The 26,395-nt window shown below is 42.3% G+C and overlaps 1 protein-coding gene across 1 annotated transcript in view; it reads right to left on the reverse strand.

Annotated features, from left to right (window-relative positions):
* Window positions 1-1,911: 1,911 nt before the first annotated feature.
* The window catches only part of LOC126484789 (trypsin alpha-4-like), a 44,402-nt gene continuing 19,918 nt past the window's right edge, over window positions 1,912-26,395 (reverse strand). Inside the window, exon 3 of the mRNA XM_050108386.1 lies at window positions 1,912-2,301. Within this exon, the coding sequence (XP_049964343.1) occupies window positions 1,912-2,301 (390 nt within the window). The remainder of the gene's footprint in view (window positions 2,302-26,395) is intronic.

Raw genomic sequence — 26,395 nt, forward strand, 5'->3', positions numbered from 1 at the left:
TGCAGATGAAGAACCGTAGATGCGATCATAACTAGATAGTGAGTTAATCCAGCTACAGATGGGAGAAATTATATGACACGTGCACCGGAGTCCGTATACAAAGCAGACGCCCTGTATTAATAGAGTTATGTAACAAACTTATCTTTCATCTAAATGGAAAGGTGTTGGTAGGACATGATCAGCCAAAATGAGTAGTAGGTTCTGAATTTAAGTAAACAGTTTACGAAAATTCCCCGCAAAAGATGGAACTGTAGTACATTGATGAGTACTTACTAGAAGTTAATCAGTTATAGTAAAGCTACACAAATGTTACTATCTCAAGTAATTTTGATCTCTGCAATGACAGCCGATTATTTCATGAAAATAATCAGCTGGAATTTCGTTGCCACTTGCAATGAGAAAATCATAAAACGAAAGTGTAAATAGATATTTGTACATGTCACGCAAAACTTAATCTAAAATAAAATGAACTTATTAGATGAGTTTGAAGAGAAAGATGGCTTGAAAATAGACCCATGCATGAGTTTGAAATAGCATGTACACATAGGTAACAAAGTACCTTTAGGAAGCTTCAACAAGTTACTAACACACAAAAGCAATTGAAATCCCTCATTTTACATTCTTCTTCATGTTTATCTTCAACTGTTTTTTCTTTTTATTTGTTTTTTTTCGTTTCGATGAAACAGTTCACTGAAACGCTCCCTCATTTTTCATTGTCATTTTGTACAGTTATTCCTAGTTTTATAATAAAATAATCTTAACATTTTAATTTGCTTGTTAGGCTGCCATGTCAACTTAAATCACAACTGTTAATACGATTTTTAGCCAACCTTGCATAGTGTCAATTCTTCTTTGCATATTTCTAGTAAATATCTCTATAGTATCACTATTATGTTTTAACATCAAATAGGTTTCATATGTTAAGATATGATCGAGAGTTATTTCTTGGTATTTAATGTTTGATAGCTTATGAGAATGCTGGCTGTGCACCACTATTTCATCTATGGTTTTGTTGTTAACACATGGTGATATAAATGCTTTTGTAATTTTTTGTAGTTTGCCGCCATTTCAAGTGATTAAGTGGGTAAATACTCGAACGCTCGCAGGCTTTATGAGACGGGTATGTGGAAAGAATTTTATTAGATTATTCTGCGTTCATACAGTATGTACACACTTCGGTCAGTGTACGGTACGTAAGTGGTGTGGAAAGTAAAGAATGTTTTATCTTAAAAAAAGAAATGTTATTAACTAATAACTTTGTCAGCTAAGTTCCAGTACATTATTCTGTTTTTAAATGTAGACGCCACAACTGTCAAGCCACTTATTGTACCATGGGACCAGCTTTTCAATTTCCAACTCCTCTTACGCATAGTATCTGAGCCAGGATATCACTGCTTCTTCGATTTCTTCATCATCTGCGAACTGTTTTCGAACAAAAAATTCCTTTAATACGGCAGTAAGTGAAAATTACTTTGTGTCAAGACAGAGCTCTAAGGAGGATATCCAGAAATCACCCACTTAAGACGTTGAAGTTCTTGCTGTGTTTCGAGCCGATGCTTGACCTGTGCATTGTCATGAATCAAAAACACCTTTACCGAAAAATTTCCACCTCACTGAAATCTCGGTGAATGCACTGCCACCATAAACATTCCTCATTTCCCTATAAATTTCGATAGGCCAAACATTTTGTGCATTCAGACCACTCGTCAGCAGAACTCAGCTCACACGGAGACTGGGGAAGGACATAACTACCAGTCTGTGTTCGCGGAGGTGGGGAATCGGAACTAGATACGGTACGCAATCGTTACTTACTTTCCTTAAGAATAATGGCACGTCACACTGAAGGGCAATCACAAAAAATATCATATGTGACGACAATCTGATGATCCAGCTTGACTGTAGCAATGTGAATTAGATAACAGCAACTGCTGTAATCCACGAGCGGAGGTTTCCAACGTTGGTGTACACGCCACCATCGGTCTTGCAATATTCCCTGCCCCAGGAGACGATGCCGACTTGCGTGGTGCCACGAACCAGGGGGCCACCGGAGTCGCTGTTGCGGGTGCTCTTGCCCTCCCCGCCGGCACAAATCATGCGGTCTGTCAGCCCATACTTGGACACGCAGGTGGCGCGATCAGTGACACTAATGTCGACGTTCTGCAGGGAAGAGGGCGACGGCTCTCCGGGGACCGTGTTGCCCCATCCAGTAACGGTGGTTGCGAGGCCACCTGGTGGGTCATAGCCTTCGGCAGGAAGGCCAACTATGTCTGCGTTATTGCCAATCGGAAAAGATCCATCCACCTGAAGAAGAGAGAACTAAGGCTCTGAACCATACGTAATATTTGAAAAAGTGAACTTTAGTTCAGACCGGGGTAGCAATAGCATCATTTTTAACTCCGAACGTAACTCGGGAAGGAGTGGGAAGGGTCGGAGGGAGGGGGGGGGGGAGGGAGAGAAAGGGAGGGATAACTTTTGACAGTCACTCTCTAACCGGAGCGCTGTCACGCAACAACACGTCCGTAATATAGCAAATAAATATTGACGGCTAGTTTTGTTTGACAACAGTTCTCAAACGCTATCACCGGGACAACATTTATTTACGGTGTATTGTGAACGAATTCACGTTTCGTTTTAATGAACCACTCGCCGCTTAAATTCTGATGCTGAATAAATAGTACGCCCTTTTTTTTTTTTAACCATGTTATCTCATTCGCACATGATGTCCCGTCCTGTGTGGCAATTTTGGAAACCAAATCCGACACAAAAATTCTTTTTATTGTTTAATTACTTGCTTCGAAGGTCAGTAACGTACGACGAAAGCTGTGAAGAATTCTTAAGACGTGTAGCTATACTAAGTGAGACAGTCATGGGACAGCGATAAGCATACATACAGATGGCTGCAGTACTGCGTACACAAGATATAAAGGGGCACTGCTTTGGGAAACTGTCATATCTACTCAGGTGATTCGTGTGATAAGGTATTCGTACGTCGGGAACCAGCAGACTTTGATTGCGGAACACTAATCGGAGCTAGACGCACGGAATACTCTGTTTTGGAAATCGCTATTTAATTGAATATTCGGAGCTACACAGTGTCAAGTGAGTGCTTAGAGTACCAAATTTCTGAATTTCATCTCGCAAAGGACAACAAAGTTGCCAATGGCCGTCACATAACGACGGACAGCAGCGTGTTTACGTAGAGTTATCAGTGCCAACAGACAAGCAACACTGCGGGAAAAAACCGCAGAAATTGGTGTGGCACGTACAACGAATTTATCCGTTAGCACAGTGCGGCAGAATTTGGCATTAATGGGCTATAGCAACAGACTAAGGAGGCGAGCGCCTTTGCTACCAGCACAACATTGCCTGCTGCTACTCGTCTCCTGGGCTCGTGAATATTTCGGTTGGACCCTGGGCGACTGGGAAACCACGACCTGGTAAGATGAGCCCGATTTCAGTTGATAAGAACTGCTGATGGCGTTGAAGGATGACGCACACCCCGCGAAGCGATGGACCCAAGTTGTCAGCAAACCACTGTACAAACTGGTGGTGGCCGTATAACATTGTGGGCTGCGTTTACATGGAACGATCTGGGGACTCTGTATCGACTGAACCGATCACTGAACGTTTGCAGCCATTCATGGGCGTCATGTTCCCACACAACGATGGCATTTTTAAAGACGACAAAACCGCGCCACGGATGTTCGCGAACGGCTTGAAGAACATTCTGCACAATTCGAGCGAATGATTTGGCCATCTAGTTCGCCCTACATGAATCTCGTCATACAGTTATGGGACATAACTGAGAGGTTGCACTATATAGTATTGTATTTTATGGAACTGGCGACTTATAACCGCCGCAGAGGCATCGGCCCCGCCATAGCCCTCAGTCGTTCACAACCCTACAAAAGGATGTGGCAGTCCACCCACCCCACCGCCAATCCACACAGAACCCAGGGTTGTTGTGAGGTTCGGCCCCCTGTGGACACCCCCCGCCCCCGGAATGTCTCACACCAGACGAGTGTAACCTCAATGTTTGCGTGGTACAGTAAGAATGAGTATGATGTACGCGTCCGTGGAGAAAGTGCGCAGCAATCGCCGACACAGTGTAACTGAAGAGGATGGAAAACCGTCTTAAAAACCGTCCACAGATTGGCCGCCGCATCGGACCTCGACAATCAATCCGCTGACCGGGTTCGTGCCGGTAACCGCCCGGAAAGCAGTGCGTTAGACTGCACGGCTAACCGGGCAGGCGTAACCGAGAGGTTAGTTCATGCACAAAATGCTGCAACGACCACACCTTCGCAATTATGGACGGTTATAGACGTAGCAAGGCTCAATGTTTCTGCAGGGAACTTTCATAGAGTTGTTGAAGTCCATACCATGTCGAGCTATTGCTACGCCGGCAGAAAGGAGGTCCGGAACGATCCCATGACTTCAGTCAGCTAACTGTATTTCTGTTGATTCCTTGATGATTGTGGTCTTCGCTCAGAACAGATAATTGATGCACACAATTCTATGCTGTGCACTCACCTTCGTCTCTTAAAGATTATTGCAATACACATACGTCAGAACCTACGAGCTATATACATTGTAACCTACAACTCCGCCCATCCCACACTTCCTGTCACAATCAATCTGAGCAGTCTCAGATGCCTGTGAATGTGTAAGCTGTAAATCTATTTCTTCTCCAATTAGAGTCCGTACGTCCTCAATAGCTAAGCGATCTATCCTTCGAATGTTCTTTTCTGAACTTTCATCAACGATGTTTCTCTCCCGTGAAAGACTACACTGCAGAAATAATACCATCAGGAAGGGCACTTAAATTTATGCTCGGTGATGAAAATTCTTTTCTTGGGGGTGCCTGTCTGCGTTTCATATTCTCTCTACTTCCACCATCATCAGTTACTTTCATGTCCAAGCGCTACTCATCAACTACTTTCAGTGTTTCACTTCCGAATCGTCCGCCCCGATAGCTGAGTGGCAGCCGGCACGGTAGCTCAGCGTGTTCGGTCAGAGAGCTGGTTGGCCTCTGTAATAAAAAACTGAGTGGAAGGATCAACAAAGAAACTTGAACGGAACTCATGTGACATCCGCAACGACCAAAAAACGATAAACAACGAACAAAATGCAAATAAAAAAGTGGTCAGCTTTCGGATTGCTGGCCTACGGGCCCTGGTTCGATTCCCGGCCGGATCGGATATTTTCTCCGCTCATGGATTGGGTGTTGTGTTGTCTTCATCATCATTACACCCCCACCCGGCGCGCAGGTGGCTCAATGTGGCGTCGAATGTAATACGACCTGCACCAAGGCGGCCTGACTTGCCCCGCAAGGGGCCTCCCGGCCAATGACGCCAAACGCTCATTTCCATTTCCACTTCGGAATCAATTTCCTCAGCATCGCCTGATTTATATGAACTCCAATCCACTGTCTTTGTTTTGGTTTAGTTGCTGTTCGTCTTATAATCTCTTTTCAAAACCCTGTTCATCACGTTCAGCTGCTCTTCCAAGTGCTTTGCCGTCTCTGATAGGGCGACAGTGTCATGTGCAAATGTCATATTTATGTGTGTTCCCCTTTGCACTCTAATTCCCTCTTGAAACTTCTCCCTGCTTTCATTTACTGCGCGCTCGACGCGAAGACTGTAGAATCGACGATAAGCTACAACGCCATTCTCGACCAGTGCTCCCCTTTTACGTCCTTCACTTACAATCCAAGGCCAGTTTCTGTAGAAGTTGTAAATAAACATTCGCTCCCTGAATTTTGTCTCTGCTGCCTTCATAATTTCAAAGACAGTAGTTTCGTCAGCACTGTCAAAAGGTAGTTAAGGCCTTTTACTCCCTGCGCACTGGTAGCTAACAGCCCAAATTGATTTAACTTGAATGTGACCGTACATAACCACGTCACAAAATTAGCTACCGCTATGAGAGTCTCTACGCTTCGCTTTGACGAGTAATAAATGCGAATGAATATGTAATTTCCGTTTCTAAGAATACGTCCATAAGAAATTCAATATTCAGATAGCAGCAGCTTCCATGTTTGGTGCGGGGTGGGTGGGTCTGGGGGCGGCTAGCCTTTAGCTTACTCGTGACTCGTCGGACTTCATTAAAGAAGAATCAGTTATTGGGAAGCTGACCACGCTTGCACTTCCTTTCGATACGTTCGCACAGAAACTACGGAAAAAGGACCAGTATTCACTGATAGCAACAGTTCTTGCTATTTTTGAAAGGATGCTGCTGTCAGGGTGTTACATTTGTCTGCGGTCACTCTGGGACAGCATCTTTTTACACTCACGGTTCTCCCGTGACGTGACTGCGACTTGTACACATTCCTTGCAAATAATTTGGGCTATCCGCAGATTGAATGCAATCTAGTGGCACATACACATTACTTCATAGTTACGACTTTCGTCAGCGGTGGAGATCAAATGATCGCCTGGTATCACTTCTGAAACAAATAAAGCCCTCCAGATCTACCAGTGTGCTCTTTTAAAGGCATGACTAGCAATTTGGTCTAGTGAGTGTAAGTTAGTCTTGACTGTATGCTGATGAATATATGATTGCGCCCTGAACAGGACAGGATATCTAGTAACAAGCTGCAGTCGGGAGTGACTGCCTCAGGAGGTTTGGTCCCTAACTGAATGATTCAAAAATGGGTTCATGGCAATAATTTCTAATCACAAAACTTGAAAGTGTTGTTAATAAAAATTCTCTATTTAAACTAGACTGAACTGCATGTGACTGCTTTAGTCTTTAATAAAACTTGCATCTGACTGCGTGTTTAACTGAACTGAACTTTATCTGACTGCATGAAAATATTATTGGAAAATTAATACTCAAAATACACATCTGACTGCATGAAAGTTTAGTGGTAAAAATAAATGAAAGTCACCAACCTGCATCTGACTGCGTCTGTCGACTTATCTCGTGCACTCCTTCCCGTTTAGCCGATAATAAAACATATATTCAACTCAGCCGTAGTGCAATGGCATAAAATTGTCATTCTACATAACTTTACTCATTTTGGCCCTGTTTGTTACTTAATAAAAATTCTGTCCTGATCTGAATAATTTGCCAACTGTGCAATGGCATATAGATTATTTTACTCTGATAAATGAAATTATTAGCTTTACTCATGGGAACTTTACTTTAATTTACCTTTTGGTTCAATGCAAGCACAGGATGCGGAGAACGACATAAGGTGTGAGATGAAACTCTAATTTTATGTAAAAAATATTTATTGTTCAAACTTTTAAGGCACATGTGAAAAACTAAAAAAAAAAAAAAAAACTTCTACAGCATGGATTTACGAGAAAGTTTCGCAAAACGCTTATTGCATCAACAATGGGATTTCTATCTAGCTTTTAGACGTTATTTAACCAAAGAAAACCTATTTTATTAATTATTCTTTTTAGTTTCCCCAGGTATGTGCCGAGTTTCGCTCAATATATTTCTTATTATGTGCGTAGCGCCAATTCTTACTTTGATGCTGTCACAACCCGGCTGCCTCCTGCAGGCATCTAGCTCCAACTCGAAACACGTCCGCTGTCTCTGCGCATCTCCTCACCACTACTTCAACTTTTTACCACGTGCACCTAGCTGTTGGCTGTCAAAGATCTTACTACTCGAAGATGTACTACTCGTCCAACCTTGCGGTTGGGAACTATCGACTTTTTCACTGGCTCTATCCTGATCGTATCTCACCACACACCTTTCAAACTCTGCAAGATCACGCACACAGGTCTATAGGTCTGCATCAGTGACAGTGAGTTCCGCACCAACAGTTAAACACTGCACATCAGTGCCTTTAGCCAGCTCAGACATCACTCTGAATTCTTTCCGAAGTAGAAGTCTTTATTTATGAAGAACAACGACCGTCAACAAAGTGTCTACAACCATTACTATCAATTACACTTAAAATTTCAAATACCATCAAGGGTCAGAGAAGTTGGTTGGTATCATTGTATTCGGTTTAAGATATCAAGGGCCAGGCATAGAACTGTGATAAAGTTAGGTATCATTTGTAACATAGACGTAATAAATGCTATTAACACGACGGTTTTATTAGGTCGCTTTCGCGTCTGTTTGTTCCTTACAAATTTTGCGATTTATTTTAAACTAACGTTCCGATGAGTTAGGGCCTCGAACCTGTCAACATCGCTCACAACTCTTATGACAACGTAATATTAAACCACCTTCATGTCTGGTTTTTCGGGGAGGGTACGACGGGTACTTTCCCCTTCTCTTATTCCATTTGAGAATATTTCGTGGTAAGAACAGTTGCTGGTAAGTCCCCGTGGAAACTCCATTCTCATTAATTTTTACCTTCTAGATCTTTTCTTGAGATAACAGTAGGTGTAAATTCTACAAGTATCAAAATTCCACAAACACGTATTTTCATGACTATCTATTTGGGCTTAAGATTCTTTACGGGGATAGGAAAAATTATTTTATACTTTCTGGTCCACTTTTAAAATTCGTTATCTTAAAAAAAGGTTTTTATTTAAATAATTGTTATGTTTTTTTCTTATTCCCTTGTCAGTCTGTATTATAGTGCGCCTGTCACAGCGTTTACTTTATCAGAGTGTGCAACGACCACCGTTAATGAACTGTAGACGAGAAAAATTTTTCTGCAATTTTGGATATGTGCGCTCAGTTAAGACACTGATGCACACGAATTCGGCCCACTTTCTCCACACATGAAATGAAGGAAGCATTTACCATTGTAGGCCTACTTGGAAACCAATGACAGGCAACGACGTGGAGGAAAAAGTGGGCCGGATCCTAAAGGAGGATAATTCTAGTATGACGAATAAGAAGATACAAACTTGCAAGTGTTTCGTGTATGGTAGCTATATTTCCTCTTAGTGGTTAGCGACCCGAAAAATTCCTTTGTAACAAACTTAATAGGGAGAGGTTTTCCTTTAAATCTTTTAAGGAGTGCTCCTAATTCGTACATCACTTTTTTCCCAGAATGTATTAATGTAACTATGTGTAATGAACTGCAATGGGGGAGACGAATGTAAGTGTTTAGCAGACCACTGAAGATGATATCATTATAGACGAAAGACACTCTGTCATTGGACAAGGCTGAGGCATTAATTGGCCTTTGCCTACGGAATTCCATCATTCTACCATGCCCTCGAAGTGATGTGTTGCTGTACTAGTGTCAGACCACCTGCGACAGTAAATAACAGTACCTTACCAATTCCACTATCTTATTCAATCAAAACCGAGGCACAATAAAAACACTTTTCGAAATGAAAACCTTAGAATGACATGGAGGTCACCATTGTGATGTCGACAATGACGTCAGCATTCGAATAGCATACCATAAATATTTTAAGTGACTCATAGTAGAATATAGAGTAAGTGTCAACGAACATTTTGCTCTGACATCTTAACTTTTAGTTTTTGTGCAAGTAAAGCTAGTTTTCGAGTCCATGTTGGAAAGAAGTTAGGAATATATATACAGAAACATTGTGAAGGAAATAAATTACGAAAAATGAAATTAATTTGTTTGAAATTTGAAGGAAAATTGTTTAAGAAACGAAATTAAGTTTCTAGTTAGTTTGGCGACACATGCCTAAGAACAATTGGAACGTGTAGGCGACAGAAGCACGATCTACGTACAGGGTAATCGAGCAGACGTCTGACATCTTTAACATCAAAACAAATTTGAGGGCAGAATTTACAAAATTAAAAAAATTCATGTTTCACAATGTCAAAGTAATAGAGGACTACAGAATACTAAGAATGATTCATTCGTCTCCAAAATTCTAAGTTTTCCCAAGTAATGCATGAACAAATATGACTGATGCGTGAATATAATCGTAAACTGTCGAGTTTCCAGTGTGGCTACTAATTAGAGGTATGAGTGCAGTACTTTCACAAAGCAAGAAAAGAGGTTTTTTTGTGCTAGAATATGTTAGATGTTTAGCTGTAACAACAGTGCAGAGTGAATTTAGAAGAACATATTGGGAAGAACCGCCACGTAAACAGAGCACTGTGCTTTAGTGTTGATAACTTAGGGACACTGGTTACCTCTGTGAACACAAAAGTATCGGTCGACTAAGTGTGACATGCACATGAAAGGGTGTGCATATGTTTGCAAAAAGCTGTGTAGAAGATTTTGCGACGGCGGTTACATCTGATGCCGTACCGTGTGCTGCTCGTAGAATAATTAAATCGGAAAATCATGGCCATAGCTCTCAGTTTTAGTATCAAATGCAATGGGAATGAACATCTCACCCTAACCATTTACTTGGAAATGTTAATCTCTGTAATGTGAGAGTGTGGGGAACCCAAAATCCTCATGAAATCGTGTCGCATGAACGAGATTCGCAGATGATTGATGTTTTGTGTGTAATGTTGCAGTCGAAGCTGTATGGACGGTTGTTTTTCTGTGGGTCATTGGAAAACGCTGAATGAAAATCTTACTGAAATATTTCACTAGAAACAATAAGAAACGTCAGCTGAAAACTAAAGCACTGAGTTTACCAAACGACTTCAATGCACAGTAAACTTTAAAAACCACAGCAAGCGAACGATCCATTTAGTTTAATAAATCGTTATTTCGCCACGAACACCGGTGAAAACTCTTAAGTTTAGTAACTGTACAACAGTCCACAACTAAATTTCTCAGTACTTTAGCTTTATAACCACGTCCGCAGCTCGTGGTCTCGCGGTCGCGTTCTCGCTTCCTGAGCACGGTGTCCCGGGTTCGATTCCCGGTGGGGTCAGGGATTTTCACCTGCCTCGTGATAGCTGGGTGTTCGTGCAGTCCTCATAATTTCATCGACATTCTTGACAGTCGCGAAATTGGACGGAGCTAAGGCTGGGAATTTGTACGGGCGCTGATGTCCGCGCAGTTGAGCGCCCCACAAACCAAACATCATCATCTTCATAACCGCTACAGCTGCAACTGCACGCCGCAAAATGTAAACACACTACTGAGGCGTGAGTCTTCGACGAACGGCGTAATATACACACGAATAACAGACCACTCGAGTCAACAACAGAGATAGACTGAGATTAAAGAAAATCCAGTAATAAGTTACTTTTACAGCAAATGTTAAAACAATGAAAATTTAAAATAAGTAACTGAAGATTAAAACTTTATAAAATATTGACGAGCAATTTCAACAGCAATCCAGCCCACGTGACGTTACACCAAAGACTGTTCACATGAGGCTCAGTACACCAACTCCAAGGTGACGATCTCCTTCCCAATACACATTACACTGCCATAGGGTACTCGCAGCAGGAATAGAAAGAAAAATTGCTGCCAGGAAAATTACTGTGCTCTCTTTACAGAACACGACACGGTAAATTAAATAAGAGATGCAGCTAACTAGACGGCTCTTCCACCAGACAATAATGTGCACCATATGGTGGCATTATGGTTGTAAAAAGTCAGTGTCATTTTTGTGTGTGTCTTTAGCGTGGCACTGTGTTCTTCACTGATCCTGATTCGCTTTATGGCATTCTTGGAAACACTTGCTTCACTTTCGGGGAGGGAGGGACTAGAATCATTATCCGGTTGTCCTGACTGAGGTTTTCCTTAGTTATTTTACAGTTACAAGGCGACCTGATGCTTTGAAAATGACACGGTAAATTTCCTTCTTCATACACAGAAGAGCCAAAGAAACTGGTACACCTGCCTATGTACAGCTCCCGCGAGCACGCAGAAGTGCCGCAACACGACGTGGCATTGATTCGGCTAACGTCTGATGTAGTGCTGGAGGGAACTGACCATAAATCTTGCAGGACTGTCCATAAATCCAAAAGAGTGCGAGGGGGTGGAGATCTTCTCTGAACAGCAAGTTGCAAGGCATCACAGATTACTAAAAAATGTTCACAGCTGGGGGGGGGGGGGTGGTCTACTGACCAACGGAATGTTTAATCTCAGAGGAGTGTTCCTGGAGCCACCCTTTGGCAATTCAGGACGTGTGGGGTGTCACATTGTCCTGTTGGAATTTCCGAAAACCGTCGGAATGCACAATGGACGTGAGTGGATGCAGGTGCTCATACAGCATGCTTAAGTAGATGTCACGTGTGTCTTAGAGTCGTTTCTAGACGTACCAGTGCTCCCATATCACTCAAACTGCACACCGTTACAGATCCTCCACCACCTTGAACAGTCCCCTGCTGACTTGCAGGGTCCATTGATTCCTGACGTTGTCTCCGTACCCGTACACGTCCATCCGCTCGATACAATTTGAAACGAGACTCGTCCGACGAGGCAACATGTTTCCCGTCATCAGTAGTGCAATATCGGTGTTGACGGGCCCAGGCGAGACATAAAGCTTTGTGTCGTGCAGTCATCAATGGTACTCGAGTGGGCCTTTGGATCCGAAAGCCAATATCATGATATTTCTTTGAATAGTTTGCACAGTGACACTTTTTGATGGCCCAGCATTGAAATCTGCAGCAATTTGTGGAAGGACTGAACTTCTGTCACGTTGAACGATTCTCTTCAGTCGTCGTTGGTCCTCTTCTTGCAGGATCTTCTTCCGGCCGCAGCGATGTCGGGAGATTTGATGTTTTACCGGATTCCTGATATTCACGGTACACTCGTGAAATGATCGTACGGGATAATTCTCACTTCACCACAACCTCGGAGTCCCTTTGCTTATTCAGTGAATACGCTTGGAACAGAGAATGAAATTGCTCAATCATATAGATACAGCTCTCCTGTGTTATTAGTGATAAATATCCTGTACGATAATATGACTGAGTTTCAGGTTATTTAGGCACTGTTTCTGGAATTCAGATTTAAGCGGGAGATTTTTGCTGTCTGTGTACATATGGAATCACGAAATAACTTGCACAGGACAGGCAGATTGACAAAAACAAAGACACAGTTTGGTGATCTATCATCAGAAGCGTTTAAAAATAAGTGTTCATGGGAAAAGAGAGAGAGAGATTAGAATTCTCATAATGCAGGTGCCTGAAAGACGTTTACTACACATTTGCTACAAAATTACATTAGAGCACTACACAGAAAAATTTTAAAGACATATTTGACAATAAAAGAGCAAAACATTAGAACGACCGACAGACGAGGTTCATTGTCTAGTACATTAAGAAACACTTTGTTATAAATTTACAGGCATGGATCATGTGACTAAATTGAAACTGGAAGTCGCACACATTAATCCAATGTCTGTGCAACAGTTGTAGATGGAACTGGGGACATAATATCCCTACTACAAGTTACTTTGGTTAAGTCAACGGGCATGACTGGAACTATTTTCCGGTTTAAGACTGGCTATTTCTGAATTTCTGAAGGGAAAAGGAGTGCAGGATCGAAAATTAAAACATCCAGAATGGTTTGCCAGCTTACTACTTTAAGTGGATATGACTTTCAACTGCCCACGGTAAGACACTGCAAGTGGTGAAAAAAGAAAATTGTGTGGTAGAAGGGACAAATTCTGACAGGAAAGGAGCCTAGTTCCCTGAGTTCACTGGCTTCAAGAAAACACGAGGTCTGAAAAATTCACCATGATGTAATTACAAGGTTAATTATGTAAATGTTTTAAGGACACTGCCGGTCTTCCTTCTGTCTTCGAACTGTTTTCGAGATCGTTCGATGTTTCAGTTGAAAGCGTCTGCGTACACGTGCAGATGATTGATCTGCAGGGTAGCTCACGTCCTGAAGACAAATCTTTTTACATTAGAACTGTCTAGGATTGTTTTCTTCAAGAAGAGTTTCCACGCCTCCACGACGACTTTGCAGAAGTGATAAAATATTTCGATCGATATACGTGTGTGAAAGGCTTACCTCGATTATGAAACTAAATAAGTTACGTTTATGTGGTAACCTGTGAAATTGTCTCCATTTGTCTATATGCTGACATTTTATACCAGATGAAACTACACATGTCTTCAGCACACCAAAAGTAATTAAGTCAGTGAAAACTTTCTTCGTTTGTGATTTACGTTGTTGAGAAATATGAAATATTAAACACGCCACTTTCGCCGCTTACCCCTCTTTCTCCTCCTCCCAGTCCCGGCGGAGGTTCGAGTCCTCCCTCGGGCATGGGTGTGTGTGTGTTTGTCCTTAGGATAGTTTAGGTTAAGTAGTGTGTAAGCTTAGGGACTGATGACCTTAGCAGTTAAGTCCCATAAGATTTCACACACATTTGAACATTTTTTTCCTCTTCCCACTTACACAGTATGGCGCGGTTGGTGTTCTGGTGGGCCAACTGGGCAGTGAGACAGAGCGTTCTGACACTTTTCTGGGCACAGTGCAAGAACCGAATTCTTTGCCACCCTTGTATACGCCATTTGCTTAATGATAATTACAGTGGACCTAAGCGAGAGCGCAACTGTGAATAACTCTTGGTTGTTTTTTCTGCATTCACAGAACCTGGACCAATGTGACGGACCCATTGGCATGCCGCCTTCACTGAAGGTAAAGGTAATGAAGCACTAAAGTATCCAAGGTTGGATCTAGTTGCTTGTCGCTTATCTGGATGGCATTCCTTGTTCGGCATGTGTGTAGATTAAAAATTGAAATATCACTCCTGCTGAGCCTCTCGATATGGTGTTATGACTAGCTGACTTGCTGGATAGGCCTTAGGTGATTTGACGATGCTTGCCCTCTACAAGACAGGCATCTGGTGAAGTGGAAGTGAGTTGTCCCTTGGCTGCTGCACAGAAAATTATTCTCGGCTCAGACCTAGCCAACGGCTTCTTGGACTGTGGTGTTGAGAAGTTACTGGACCCTGTCACCGAAGTGTAGGGTGTAACACCTACGTGATAAATTTTTGGCTACAGTGCGACGAGAGGAAATTATGCCTCTAACAGTTATAAACATTATCTATTCGACGTATGAAAAAACAGTGAAAACGATGATAAATATTAATTATTTATATAATATTCTATGATGTAATTGGGAATATCAATGTGTATCATACAAAGACAATGATAATTGTAATTTCCTTTTATGATCTGCGTTTGTCTTCTTTTGTTTTTACCTTTTGCTGGTTGGCTTTTGTAGGTTGCGGACGCTTATCAAACTGAGGTCTGTTAAGAAATTGTAATTATTTGTTAATTATTACTTGAGAATAGAGTTCAGTATTATTATAAATATGAGTGAATAATTATTTGTAACTGTAATTCCTCTCTCAGTAAGCATTATCTGTGTTAATTATTTCTTTCCGCTGCAAGGAGCGCAGCCATTGATGATAGCGATTTGTATCGCGTTTTTGTCTGTGTTTTCCTTAGAAATAAATCAAATGTTTGCTTGATGAAGTCTATATAGTGCACAATACGAAAGTAGAGTTTATAGAGTTTAATAAGCATTTCAAATACTTACCTATTTGGTCTAACAATAGAAAGTCTCTATCAATTGTCTGCCGCCATCTTAACAATTATCTCAGCGGCAAATTCAAATTACGCAACTCTGCAGACATAAATGCCGAACGTAATACAAATGTGTAAAAATAAATGTGCACCGGTGGTCCCGAACTCGTTTTAATGAAAATGAATCGAATCAATTTGGTTCTTTGAACCAGTGCTCATAGCACGATCGTTATAACAAACTTTTCAAGCTGATGTATGGAGCCGAAATTAATTACGCACGAGTTGCGAAGAATATTACTTCAGGTTACATACGTCAGTGTTGTGCGCGGCTGATATTCGGTGGTTCTAATGATCATTTTGTGGAAGATAACTGTTTCCATCATAATCCATAGTTGTATAGAATCTGTTGTATGAACTGTGATTTAGTGACACTTACACAACTTACAGCCAACACTTTAACACATTAACTTGGAGTTCTTTAGCAACTTGACCAATTCTTTAGCCCTTTTAGTAACCTTTAAAACTATGAAAACGGGTCGTGAATCGTGCTTCGGTGGCTCAGTTGGTACAGCACTTCCCCAAGAAGGCAAAGGTCCATTTTCGAGTCTCGGTCTGCCTCATAACTTTAATCTGTCAAGAAGTTTCACATCAGCGCACGATCTGTTACAGAGTGAAAATTTCTTTCCGGATCAGTCCCGAGTGAAAATTTCTTTCACGATGATTCCCTTATTGGGAGATTACATTCACTGTAAAGTTCCCACAGCGGAGACGGGTCCAATTGTGACAAATCACACACGAAGCAATACCTCACACGCTAGAAATGTGGATAGCCAACTGAATTTTTTTATTTGGTGCTACATGTATTACGTGGCAGCATGTTCTCCATTTTACATTAATGAATTAAACAGGGAAGCTGTGATCGAGATATGAGAGAACTAGAATATGACATTTCCAGAAGACAAGACAAAGCATGCAAGCTACAATAAACAAGAACGAGATAATTTGACAGAGAGTGGTAATGAAACGTGACTTGTTAATACCATTACAAATATCCATTAGACCTGGTCATCACTTGAAAATACGAGTAATATCGTCAAAGATTATTAAGTCTCCTATTATCACGCACTTGGCTATATCGTTCAGCTTCCGTGTCTAGCATGCCAATTTATCGTTAATGTATGTCCACATACAAGGAATGGCGCATCAAACCAACATCAGTATCTATTACGCACAACAGAGAACTCGGAAGTTAAGTCACCGCACGACGGACGGGAGGTATGATAGCATCGAGAGGAGCAGGAAACACAATCGATGCGGAGGAGGTTGGCGCAGAGGACACAGCCAAATCCTCACCATCATCATTCTGAGTGCGACGCCTCTTGTTTGTCACTGTCACAGGTTCTATCCTAGAGAGAATAGGATTCTGAACCTTTCGCGGAACTAAAGGCGGAAAGGCGGAAGGATTATGGGAAACGAATGTTTGTTCATTAAGATTCGAAGCAGAAGTAGATCCGACTGCGGGAGGGGAAAGAACGAGATTAGCAACCGTCAATTTGCGAAACTGCACTAATGACAGCGTTAATACAAAGACGCTCCGCTGGCAATTAGAGCGAACGTATCCACTTTCATTACATAGGAAGCAGGTTTCCCCTTGACCAGTGTACATCACGTAAATGTGATAACCACACACTTGTTAATTTGATGGAATACTGCGTTGGACATGCATTTTCCCGGAACGAATTCCACTGTCATTTGTGCTGAGTAGACCAACGCTAACGACGGACGTTTTTCACACAAGGAGTTAATATGTCCTGTAGAAAGTTTTCGTTAACTTTCGGCGGGAGGTTAAACACTAGAACATTGGCATATTGGATTTCAGCATCTGCGAGTGCCACCATACTAACAGAATTATTGCAATGCTTGAACGGGACTTGAGAACCACGTCGCGACAGTAATCTTTCAACGTGAAGGATATCTATCAATTGTAAAACACATACTCGTCTGCATCAAAATAAGCGGTACAGACCTGATCAGAGTTCACATGAATTTCATCGACAAGCCGATCGTGGATTTATAGAGGCCCGGGCTGCTGGTGTCGCTTTGTTTTATCGAAAGTAAAGCTCACAGCACGTTTTTGTGGAATACACGTGGAAACCATGGCAGCCATAGCGGAGTGGCCGACGCCGTTGCAAGTAGAGCACAAACACACAGTAAGGAGAAGCGGAGGTGTTACGACTAACTCGGCAGACAGAACAACACTGACGAGGAGAAGTTTCCACAAGCGACGCCGCGGCAAAAGAAATAAACAAGAACTTTCCCACTCGGCGCTCGAAGCGGAACTGCTATCTGAGCTACCCAATCCCGCCTCACGCCCCGTCCTCACAGCTTCAGTTTGGCCAGTATCTCACAAAGGTCCCGAGTTCGAGTCTCGGTCCTGCACACAGTTTTAATCCCCCAAGAAGTTTAACTTTGAATGTTTGCTAGCTAAGAGAACACTTGCGAGGCGAATTAAATGAATATTTTATATGCCCTGATTACAAGAAAGCAGGTAAATCACAGAGCGTAGACTGTCAAGAAATGAATCTAGTTACTTTTACAAACTATGTGCAACAGTAGTGAAAAATACACTACTGGCCATTAAAATTGATACGCCAAGAAGAAATGCAGATGATAAACGGGTATTCATGGGACAAATACTGTACATTATACAGGAACTGACATGTGATAACACTTTCACGCAATTTGGGTGCATAGATCCTGAAAAATCAGTATCCAGAACAACCATCTCTGGTCATAATAACGGCATTGATACGCCCGGGCATTGAGTCAAACAGAGCTTGGATAGCATGTACCGGTACAGCTGCCCATGCAGCTTCAACACGAGACCACAGTTCATCAAGAGTAGTAACTGGCGTATTGTGACGAGCCAGTTGCTCGGCCACCATTGACCAGACGTTTTCAATTGGTGAGAGATCTGGAGAATGTGCTGGCCAGGGCAGCAGTAGAACATTTTCTGTATTCAGCAAGACCCGTACAGGACCTACAACATGCGGTCGTGCATTATCCTACTGAAGTGTAGCGTTTCGTAGGGATCAAAAAATGGTTCAAATGGCTCTGAGCACTATGCGACTTAACTGCTGAGGTCATCAGTCGCCTAGAACTTAGAACTAATTAAACCTAACTAACCTAAGGACATCACACACATCCATGCCCGAGGCAGGATTCGAACCTGCGACCGTAGCGGTCTCTCGGTTCCAGACTGTAGCGCCCAGAACCGCACGGCCACTCCGGCCGGCTTCGTAGGGATCAAATGTACGGTAGAGCCACGGGTCTTAACACATCTGAAATGTAACGTCCACTGTTCAAAGTGCCGTCAATGCGAACAAGAGGTGTCCTAGACGTGTAACCAATGGCACCCCATACCATCACGTCGGGTGATACACCAGTATAGCGATAACCAATACACGCTTCCAATGTACGTTCACCGCGAAGTCGGCAAACAGGGATGCAATCATCATGATGCTGTAAACAGAACCTCGATTCACCCGAAAAAATGACGTTTTCCTATTCGTGAACCCAGGTTCGTCGTTGAGTACACCATCGCAGGCGCTCCTGTCTGTGATACAGCGTCAAGCGTAAACGCAGCCATGGTCTCCTTGCTGACAGTCCATGCTGCCGCAAACGCAGTCGAACTATTCGTGCAGATGGTTGTTGTCTTGCAAACGTCCCCATCTGTTGACTCAGGGATCGAGACGTGGCTGCACGTTCCATAACAGCTATGCGGATAAGATGCCTGTCATCTCGACAGCTAGTGATACGAGGCCGTTGGGATTCAGCACGGCGTTCCGTATTATCCTTCTGAACCCACCGATTCCATATTCTGCTAACAGTCATTGGATCTCGACCAACGCGAGGGGCAATGTCGCGATACGATAAACCGCAATTGCGATAGGCTACAATCCGACCTTTATCAAAGTCGGAAACGTAATAGTGCTCATTTCCCCTCCTTACACGAGGCGTCACAACAACGTTTCACCAGGCAACACCGGTCAACTGTTGTTTGTGTATGAGAAATCGGTTGGAAATATTCCTCATGTCAGCACGTTGTAGGTGTCGCCACCGGCACCAACCTTGTGCGAATGCTATGAAAAGCTAATCATTTGCATATCACAGCATCTTCTTCCTGTCGGTTAAATTTCGCATATACAGCACTTCGTCTTTACGGTGTAGCAATTTTAATGGCCAGTAGTATAGATTTAAACAGTGATGGACTCGAGAAAGGGTGTATGACATAACATAACAGGCAAATCGCTCCAGGCTGGGATCGTAAGTGACATCAATAATTAAATTAAGTCATATACAAAAGGCTACGAGATTAAGGGGTAGATGTATGGACGGAACAGGTCGCTTAGATGGCTAAAAAATGTAACAAATTTATTTAGTTCAGCACCGTTCACACAAACCAAAACTAAATTGCTTATGTCAGGGACGGTTTGACTGGGCGTGGACACGACTCAGTTGTTAAGGGGTAAGAGAGGGGAGTGGGACATCTCACCACTATTCATTTCTTTAGTGGCGGTACGGCTGACTTCTTTAACACGCCTGCCTTCGCTCTTTGTGTATGCTCCTCCCAGTGGCTGTGGGTGCCTGGAATTGTCGACACGGCCTTGGTTCCTAAGGAAAGTAAGACGACCGTAGCCAGGCCAGGAGAATTCACATGCTTTTGCGCGTGCGTCCTTGACTTTCCATTCCAACGGCTGTAGGGCCCATCAGTTTTGGGCGCGCTTTTCACCGTTCACCGGACTCTTCTTCTGAAGTGAGATGAGGCCGTCCGCTGGGCTACAGACTGTGTTGTTGCAGAATGTCTCCAGAGTCCGCTTCCCAGCACTTGCTGCATGGGGTCTGGCCAGCTTTCTCCTGGGCCGCTGGCATTGTGGATGGGCTAAGGAGATCTTGGGCGGAGGTATCACAATATCAATAGTGGAAGAAAATACGTTGCAGATACAGTATGAAATTGGGAAAGCCGGCCTGGTGGCCTTGTGGTTCTAGGCGCTACAGTCTGGAACCGCGTGACCGCTACGGTCGCAGGTTCGAATCCTGCCTCGGGCATGGATGTGTGTGATCTCCTTAGGTTAGTTAGGTTTAAGTAGTTCTAAGTTCTAGGGGACTGATGACCTTAGAAGTTAAGTCCCATAGCGCTCAGAGCCATTTTTGAGCCACATCGGGAAAGGCAGTTTATGTTCTGATTCCATTTTCTTCGGACAAAATTGCTTAGAAATTATAGCATTTAATTTATCAATTTATTACATTGTTATCGACTATTAAAAGGCATTTGACAAAGTGAAACAGAAAGTACCATAGCAATTTCTAAAGCAAATGGAAGTTGCAGTACATATTTATATGGAAATTGTCATTAAATAAAAACAATAAAATAAGTCTTCGTACATCCGTAGTTGAAATGGAGGACAGGGGACGTCAGCAGGCATAAATTTATATTAAATATGAAGAAAATCCTCAGCTGTATTAAAGATGTTGACTTTATTTTGGCAGGTAGTTTCAACGTTGTAACAACGTCATCTTCAGGCCCATACACTTGTTGACGTCAACTGCGTGCGGCTGATACTAGAAGTCAAATACAGCTGGAGGAATTTCTTCAATTTTAATGTAAATAAAATAAGTATCCGCACCGTAAGCAATTGGATAGGAAACACCCATATTCTTTATGTTAATAATAACATTTACAAGTGTTAACGATACATTGTATAAAATACGATTTAGGAAGCTATAATTTTAATTTTATGATACTACTTTTGGCTGATGATCAGCTAATACAAGGAAGTTAGAAATTGTATTATTTTAGTTGAGTCAGATTGCTCTTAAATACAGAATTAAAATATCGACAGATGTAAGAAAAATGATGGAATTTCGAGGGTTGGAATCCAGCCAAAAATGTTACAAATTTATTTACAGATGTAGGGTGTAATTCATGGAACTTGTCAGTCCGTATCCATTACGTTCACGATATCATGGTGGGTGGCTACTTGAGAATTCATGAAAAATAATACTTCTCCCTTTTATAAGGATATTCAGAGATCGCTGGAAGATGCGAAAGCTGCAAGGTTCCTAAGCACTATTCTCACTCGCATAAGGGGCTTTCAAGACGATGCTACTAGTGCAGTGGGTGACCGCTATCTACGATCTATGGCTCGGAGGAACCCTGCCATCAACACAACCATGTTGAATAAAGCTTTTGGTGCAGCCACAGGACGCCGTACTACGACCGAAACTGTGCACAACTTCACTCCCGACGTCCATGGTAAGGCCCATCATTACAACCACGACCCCATGCAGCGCAGTACAGATGGGCTCAAAAACATGCCGAATGTACTGCTTACGATTGGCATCACGTTCGCTGTACCGATGAGCGTCGCATATGCCTTCAACCAGACAATCGTCGGAGACGTGTTTGGAGGCAACGCTGTCAGCCTGAACGCCGTAGACTCACTGTCCAGAGAGTGAAGCAAGGTGCAGGTTCCCTGCTGTTTTGGGGTTGCATTATGTGGGGCCAACATACGCCATCGGTAGTTATGGAAGCCACCGTAACGGCTGTACGATACGTGAATGACATCCTCCGACCGACAGTGCAAGCATATCGGCAGCATATTGGCGAGGCATTCGTCTTCATGGACGACAATTCTCGCTCCCATCGTGCACATCTTATGAATGACTTCCTTCAGGGTAACGATAACGCTCGACTAGAGTGGCCAGCATGTTCTCCAGACATGAACACTATCGAAGTGTCTGGGATAGATTGAAAATGGCTGCTTATGGACGACGTGGCCAACCAACCACTCTGAGGCATCCACGCCGAATCGCCATTGAGGACTGGGAAAATCTGGACCATCAGTGCCTTGATGAACTCGTGGATAGTATGGCACGACAAATACGGGCATGCATCAATGCAAGAGGACGTGCTGCCGGGTATCAGAGGTACGGGTATGTACAGTCGTGGACAAAACGAGCGAGACCCCTCGCCTTTTCGTTATGTTGATCCGCACGGCTTTAATGTCTGCTACACACCATAACAGGCAAGGCGACGAAGTGCTACCAACATACTATGCACAGGAGTGAAATTGACAAACTATCTGAACTTTTTTAGGCTGTTTTCAATAATTTGTAAGAATATATTAATGCTGATTAGTGTGTTAAATATAACACATAAATATAAGACAGAAATGAAAGAAGTAACGCTAATTGGTATGAACTGTACCAATAAAAATGAATTTCAACTTATCGAGATAACATAACTGTTTTAGAATGAAGTGGGAAAATAAACACGAAAAACTTAAGTTCCTGAGAAGCATATAAGTCATTTCCTCTTCTCATATCATAACTTTTGTTTTAGTATGAGGTAAAAAAATAAACAGTTTAGGGTTCTGAAACATAATATGACACCAGATTCTTATCGTAGGCGCTATCGGAAACACAAAACGTAGGGAGTTATCCATTCTTTTATCCAAAAGTCTGTTTCCTTTCATGCATTACTCACGCTAGGAGATTCTTATTTAAGGACTTGTGGGCATCAAGTTCTCCAGCAGAACAAGCCTTATGTTATTGTGATAATTACGGTATGGAACAAATGCAACAAAGACGAGTTCCCCTGGAGCAGTGAGGATATTTGCACATGTCTGTATTCAGCAATGAGTGCCAGCTGCCACAACACTTCACAGAATGCTTGCGGCAGGCAACACAACTGTGAGTGCACTTCAGATTTCATTCAGTAAGACGTCAGGAGATGTATGGAAACGTCAAATTAACGTTGCTTTCCGAGTCGTATTCAATCCAGGATGAGATTTTATTAAGGTAGTTGAACGTTCTAGCAATTACACTTCTATAATTCCCATATGAGTATTCCGATAGCCAAAAGAACACGTTAGTGTGAAACCATCTGGAACTGCATTAACATCAAACTGCAAGAACTTGAGACAATACGTGGACTCTTCTCTTCGCTAGGTGACCGATTACTGATATTTAGGATTCTCTCCGTCCTAGGCGTAATGGAAATGAAACTTCAGAGGCGCTTTCCGCTATCTCGACAAACATGAGAAACTTGTAATCACTGCGAGTTACAACTGCGTGATGATAATGGTTCAGGTTGTCAGTAGTTGTGGTGGTATTATGCTGTCAAACTGCTTACAGCAACGTTAATAGTGGCGCACATAATTTAGCGCTGACTACCTACTTAAGTAAAGATAGTGTTGTGGCGTCGTCGCTTGTCTTTATTTGGCCTCAGCTTGAGTAATCCGACTTAACGAACATAGTACTACATTCGCGGGCTGCTCGGATTGTGATTAAGGGCGAATCCCAAGCGCATGGCCACGAACAATTGGGAGCGGAGACGTAATGTCATCGGAACCTTGTTGAAGGCCCACGACTTGCGAACGTTAGACTGACTTCAGAAAGTTCAGTTTATAAATACATACATACTTAGCAAAATTTATCTTGTCACAGCAGTCTTACCGATACTGCAGGTCACTGCACATAAAATAATAGCTGTAGCCACTTGGTATGTGTGGAAACAAAATATCTTCAAAGTATCCTTCCACACGACTTCGTAGAAGCAAAACAGAGGACTTGGAGTTATGTGATGGAAATACTGAATCGAAAAATACACATCTATTTCAGTGGTGGGAAGATACACCATATCGGATTTGCTGATGACATAATGACAATAATTATAATAATAATAATAATAATAATAATCGCGTGTGGCGGATAGGGGAAACCCTCCCCCATATGGGTGGTACCGAGAAAATGAAATACTATGGGTGAACCAAATACTAATACAATCCTGAACGGCTACTCAATCCGTTGAACCCAAAATCCAGACACGTCTGAGTGAAAATCACCGCTACTCTGGTCACCGTCTGTTAGCTCATTGAGCTTGGCTGAAAATATTTGCTTTCAAAGGCTTCAACACCCTCTGGTCCTGTCTGGTCCTGGTATCACGCAAGCCAAACCACTGAAACACAAGCAAACATGAACTATGCAAGCAAAGTCAACTTTACCCCAGGTGGTACACAACCCGGATGTCGACAGGCGGCAGTTGGATTTTCGGATTCTGGGGAGTCCAGGTTAGCACGGCAGCGAATATAGAAGATCTCAGGTAAATTTCCCTACAAACAAAAAACATGAATTTAAAAGTAAACATCGATACATTGATCCAAACCCGAAAACTAAATAATCTCATAAAGGAAATCGACCGACAAAAAATTCCCATCCTTGCTCTTCAAGAACCGCGACTAACTGACAATGAAACCTTGCATTATGGACACCATTGATTCTTCAAGAGCCAAATACAACAAAAAGTAGCGAAAGGCGTACCAATATTCGGCATTGCATTTCTCGAACACAGATCTATCATCAACTCTGTCAAAGAAATCACACCCATCAACAATCAAAAGGTTCAAATGGCTCTGAGCACAATGGGACTTAACAGGGCAGGTCATCAGTCCCCTAGAACTTAGAACTACGTAAAACTAACTAACCTAAGGACATCACACACATCCATGCCGAGGCGGATTCGAAACTGCGACCGTAGCAGTCGCGCGGTTCCGGATTGAAGCGCCTAGAAACGCTCGACCACCGCGGCCGGCCCATCGACAAGCGACTTATGACTACGCTCATTCAGAGCCCCAGTAAAAAAAATACACTCATCAATACACGTGTCCCCACCAACATCGAAAATAAGAAAAACACCGAAAATGTCGGAAAATTCTGGAACACACTCGAAAATACTGTGAGCAAAATTCACCAAGATGTCGTGAAAATACTAATGGGAGACTTCAACTCTCTATTTGGGACAGAAAAAAATTGTAGAAAAATAATTGGTAGAAATTCAACACACCGAAACGCTTAGACCAACACGTCTGACAGACATTTGCCAACAATTCAACCACATAAGGATGTCTTCCCTCTTTAGGAAGAAACTAGTTCTCAGTTAACATGTTTAGCTACCAGGTGCAAGCTGCTTTCGTTCGCCTTTCGAGACTCGCTTTTAATTCTTTTGTAGCACAGCTACAAGCAGCCAGATAAAAAAATCAATAAGGGAATCGTAAGACAACGCTCAAGCAAAATTCGTCTTGCTACTTTCAGTAACCCTTAGTGTCAGAGCGAAAACCTTTACGGTGCTGCCAAATTCATTATGCTACTTTTGTTTTCTGCCGACATATTTTTTTGTTGTTGTGAATACATAATTTTATTTACGAAATGTCACATTTTCATAATACTTAAGAATGGTACAGGAAATGAAATAAATACAGATCTTTTCGAAGCCAAAAGTCGGTAATATCCAACTAATTCGTGTTAAAATTGGCTCAATGGTCTCACAGACACTTAATGCTTTATTAAGATAGACTGCCGTCGTGATGTTTCTGTAGTAAGCTGAATTTAATTTGTATTAGTACAGTGAATATTTTAATTGCATTTTCCATTAGTTTATAAAATGCAACAGTAATTGTCAAAGATAAATTAATCAGCATCAGAATTTTCTTTCACGATATCTGAAACGATCTGACAATGTTAAAGTTGTTTACAAATTCTACGCCTGTAGAAACCTACTGGCTCTAATGATGTCATTAAACCAGAGTAGTTTTAAAAGTATTTTGGTCTACAAATGAATTGCCTTGACGGTTGATCGATCAAGAGCGGGAAAGGTAAAATTTTACAAATATATGACGAGAGGGACAAGTGCTTGAGAGAGGACTTCCCTATCCTTCCTTGCCTGAGAGAAGACTTTCCTATCAATCTCCTGGATAGTTTTGTTTCTCAAATCAACATAGTGCGTTATCATGCAGTAGCACAGGAGATGTAGTTTTGTTGCTCGATTTTCTTACACTGCGGCCGAAAGGTGTATTAGTTGTTGGCAACAAATTCTAGCTGTGTTGCACACACCCTGGGGGCAGAATTCGTAGCCAAAAGCACACTTTTGGATTTATCAGATGTAGAATGTTATATTCACATTACTCTATCCTCGAGTTTATGTCTTTTGGTGGGGCTCAGCCTTCCATTTCTTCTTAGGAACTTA

The sequence above is a fragment of the Schistocerca serialis genome, chromosome 6 (genome assembly GCF_023864345.2).
Source record: "Schistocerca serialis cubense isolate TAMUIC-IGC-003099 chromosome 6, iqSchSeri2.2, whole genome shotgun sequence".
NCBI lineage: Eukaryota > Metazoa > Arthropoda > Insecta > Orthoptera > Acrididae > Schistocerca > Schistocerca serialis.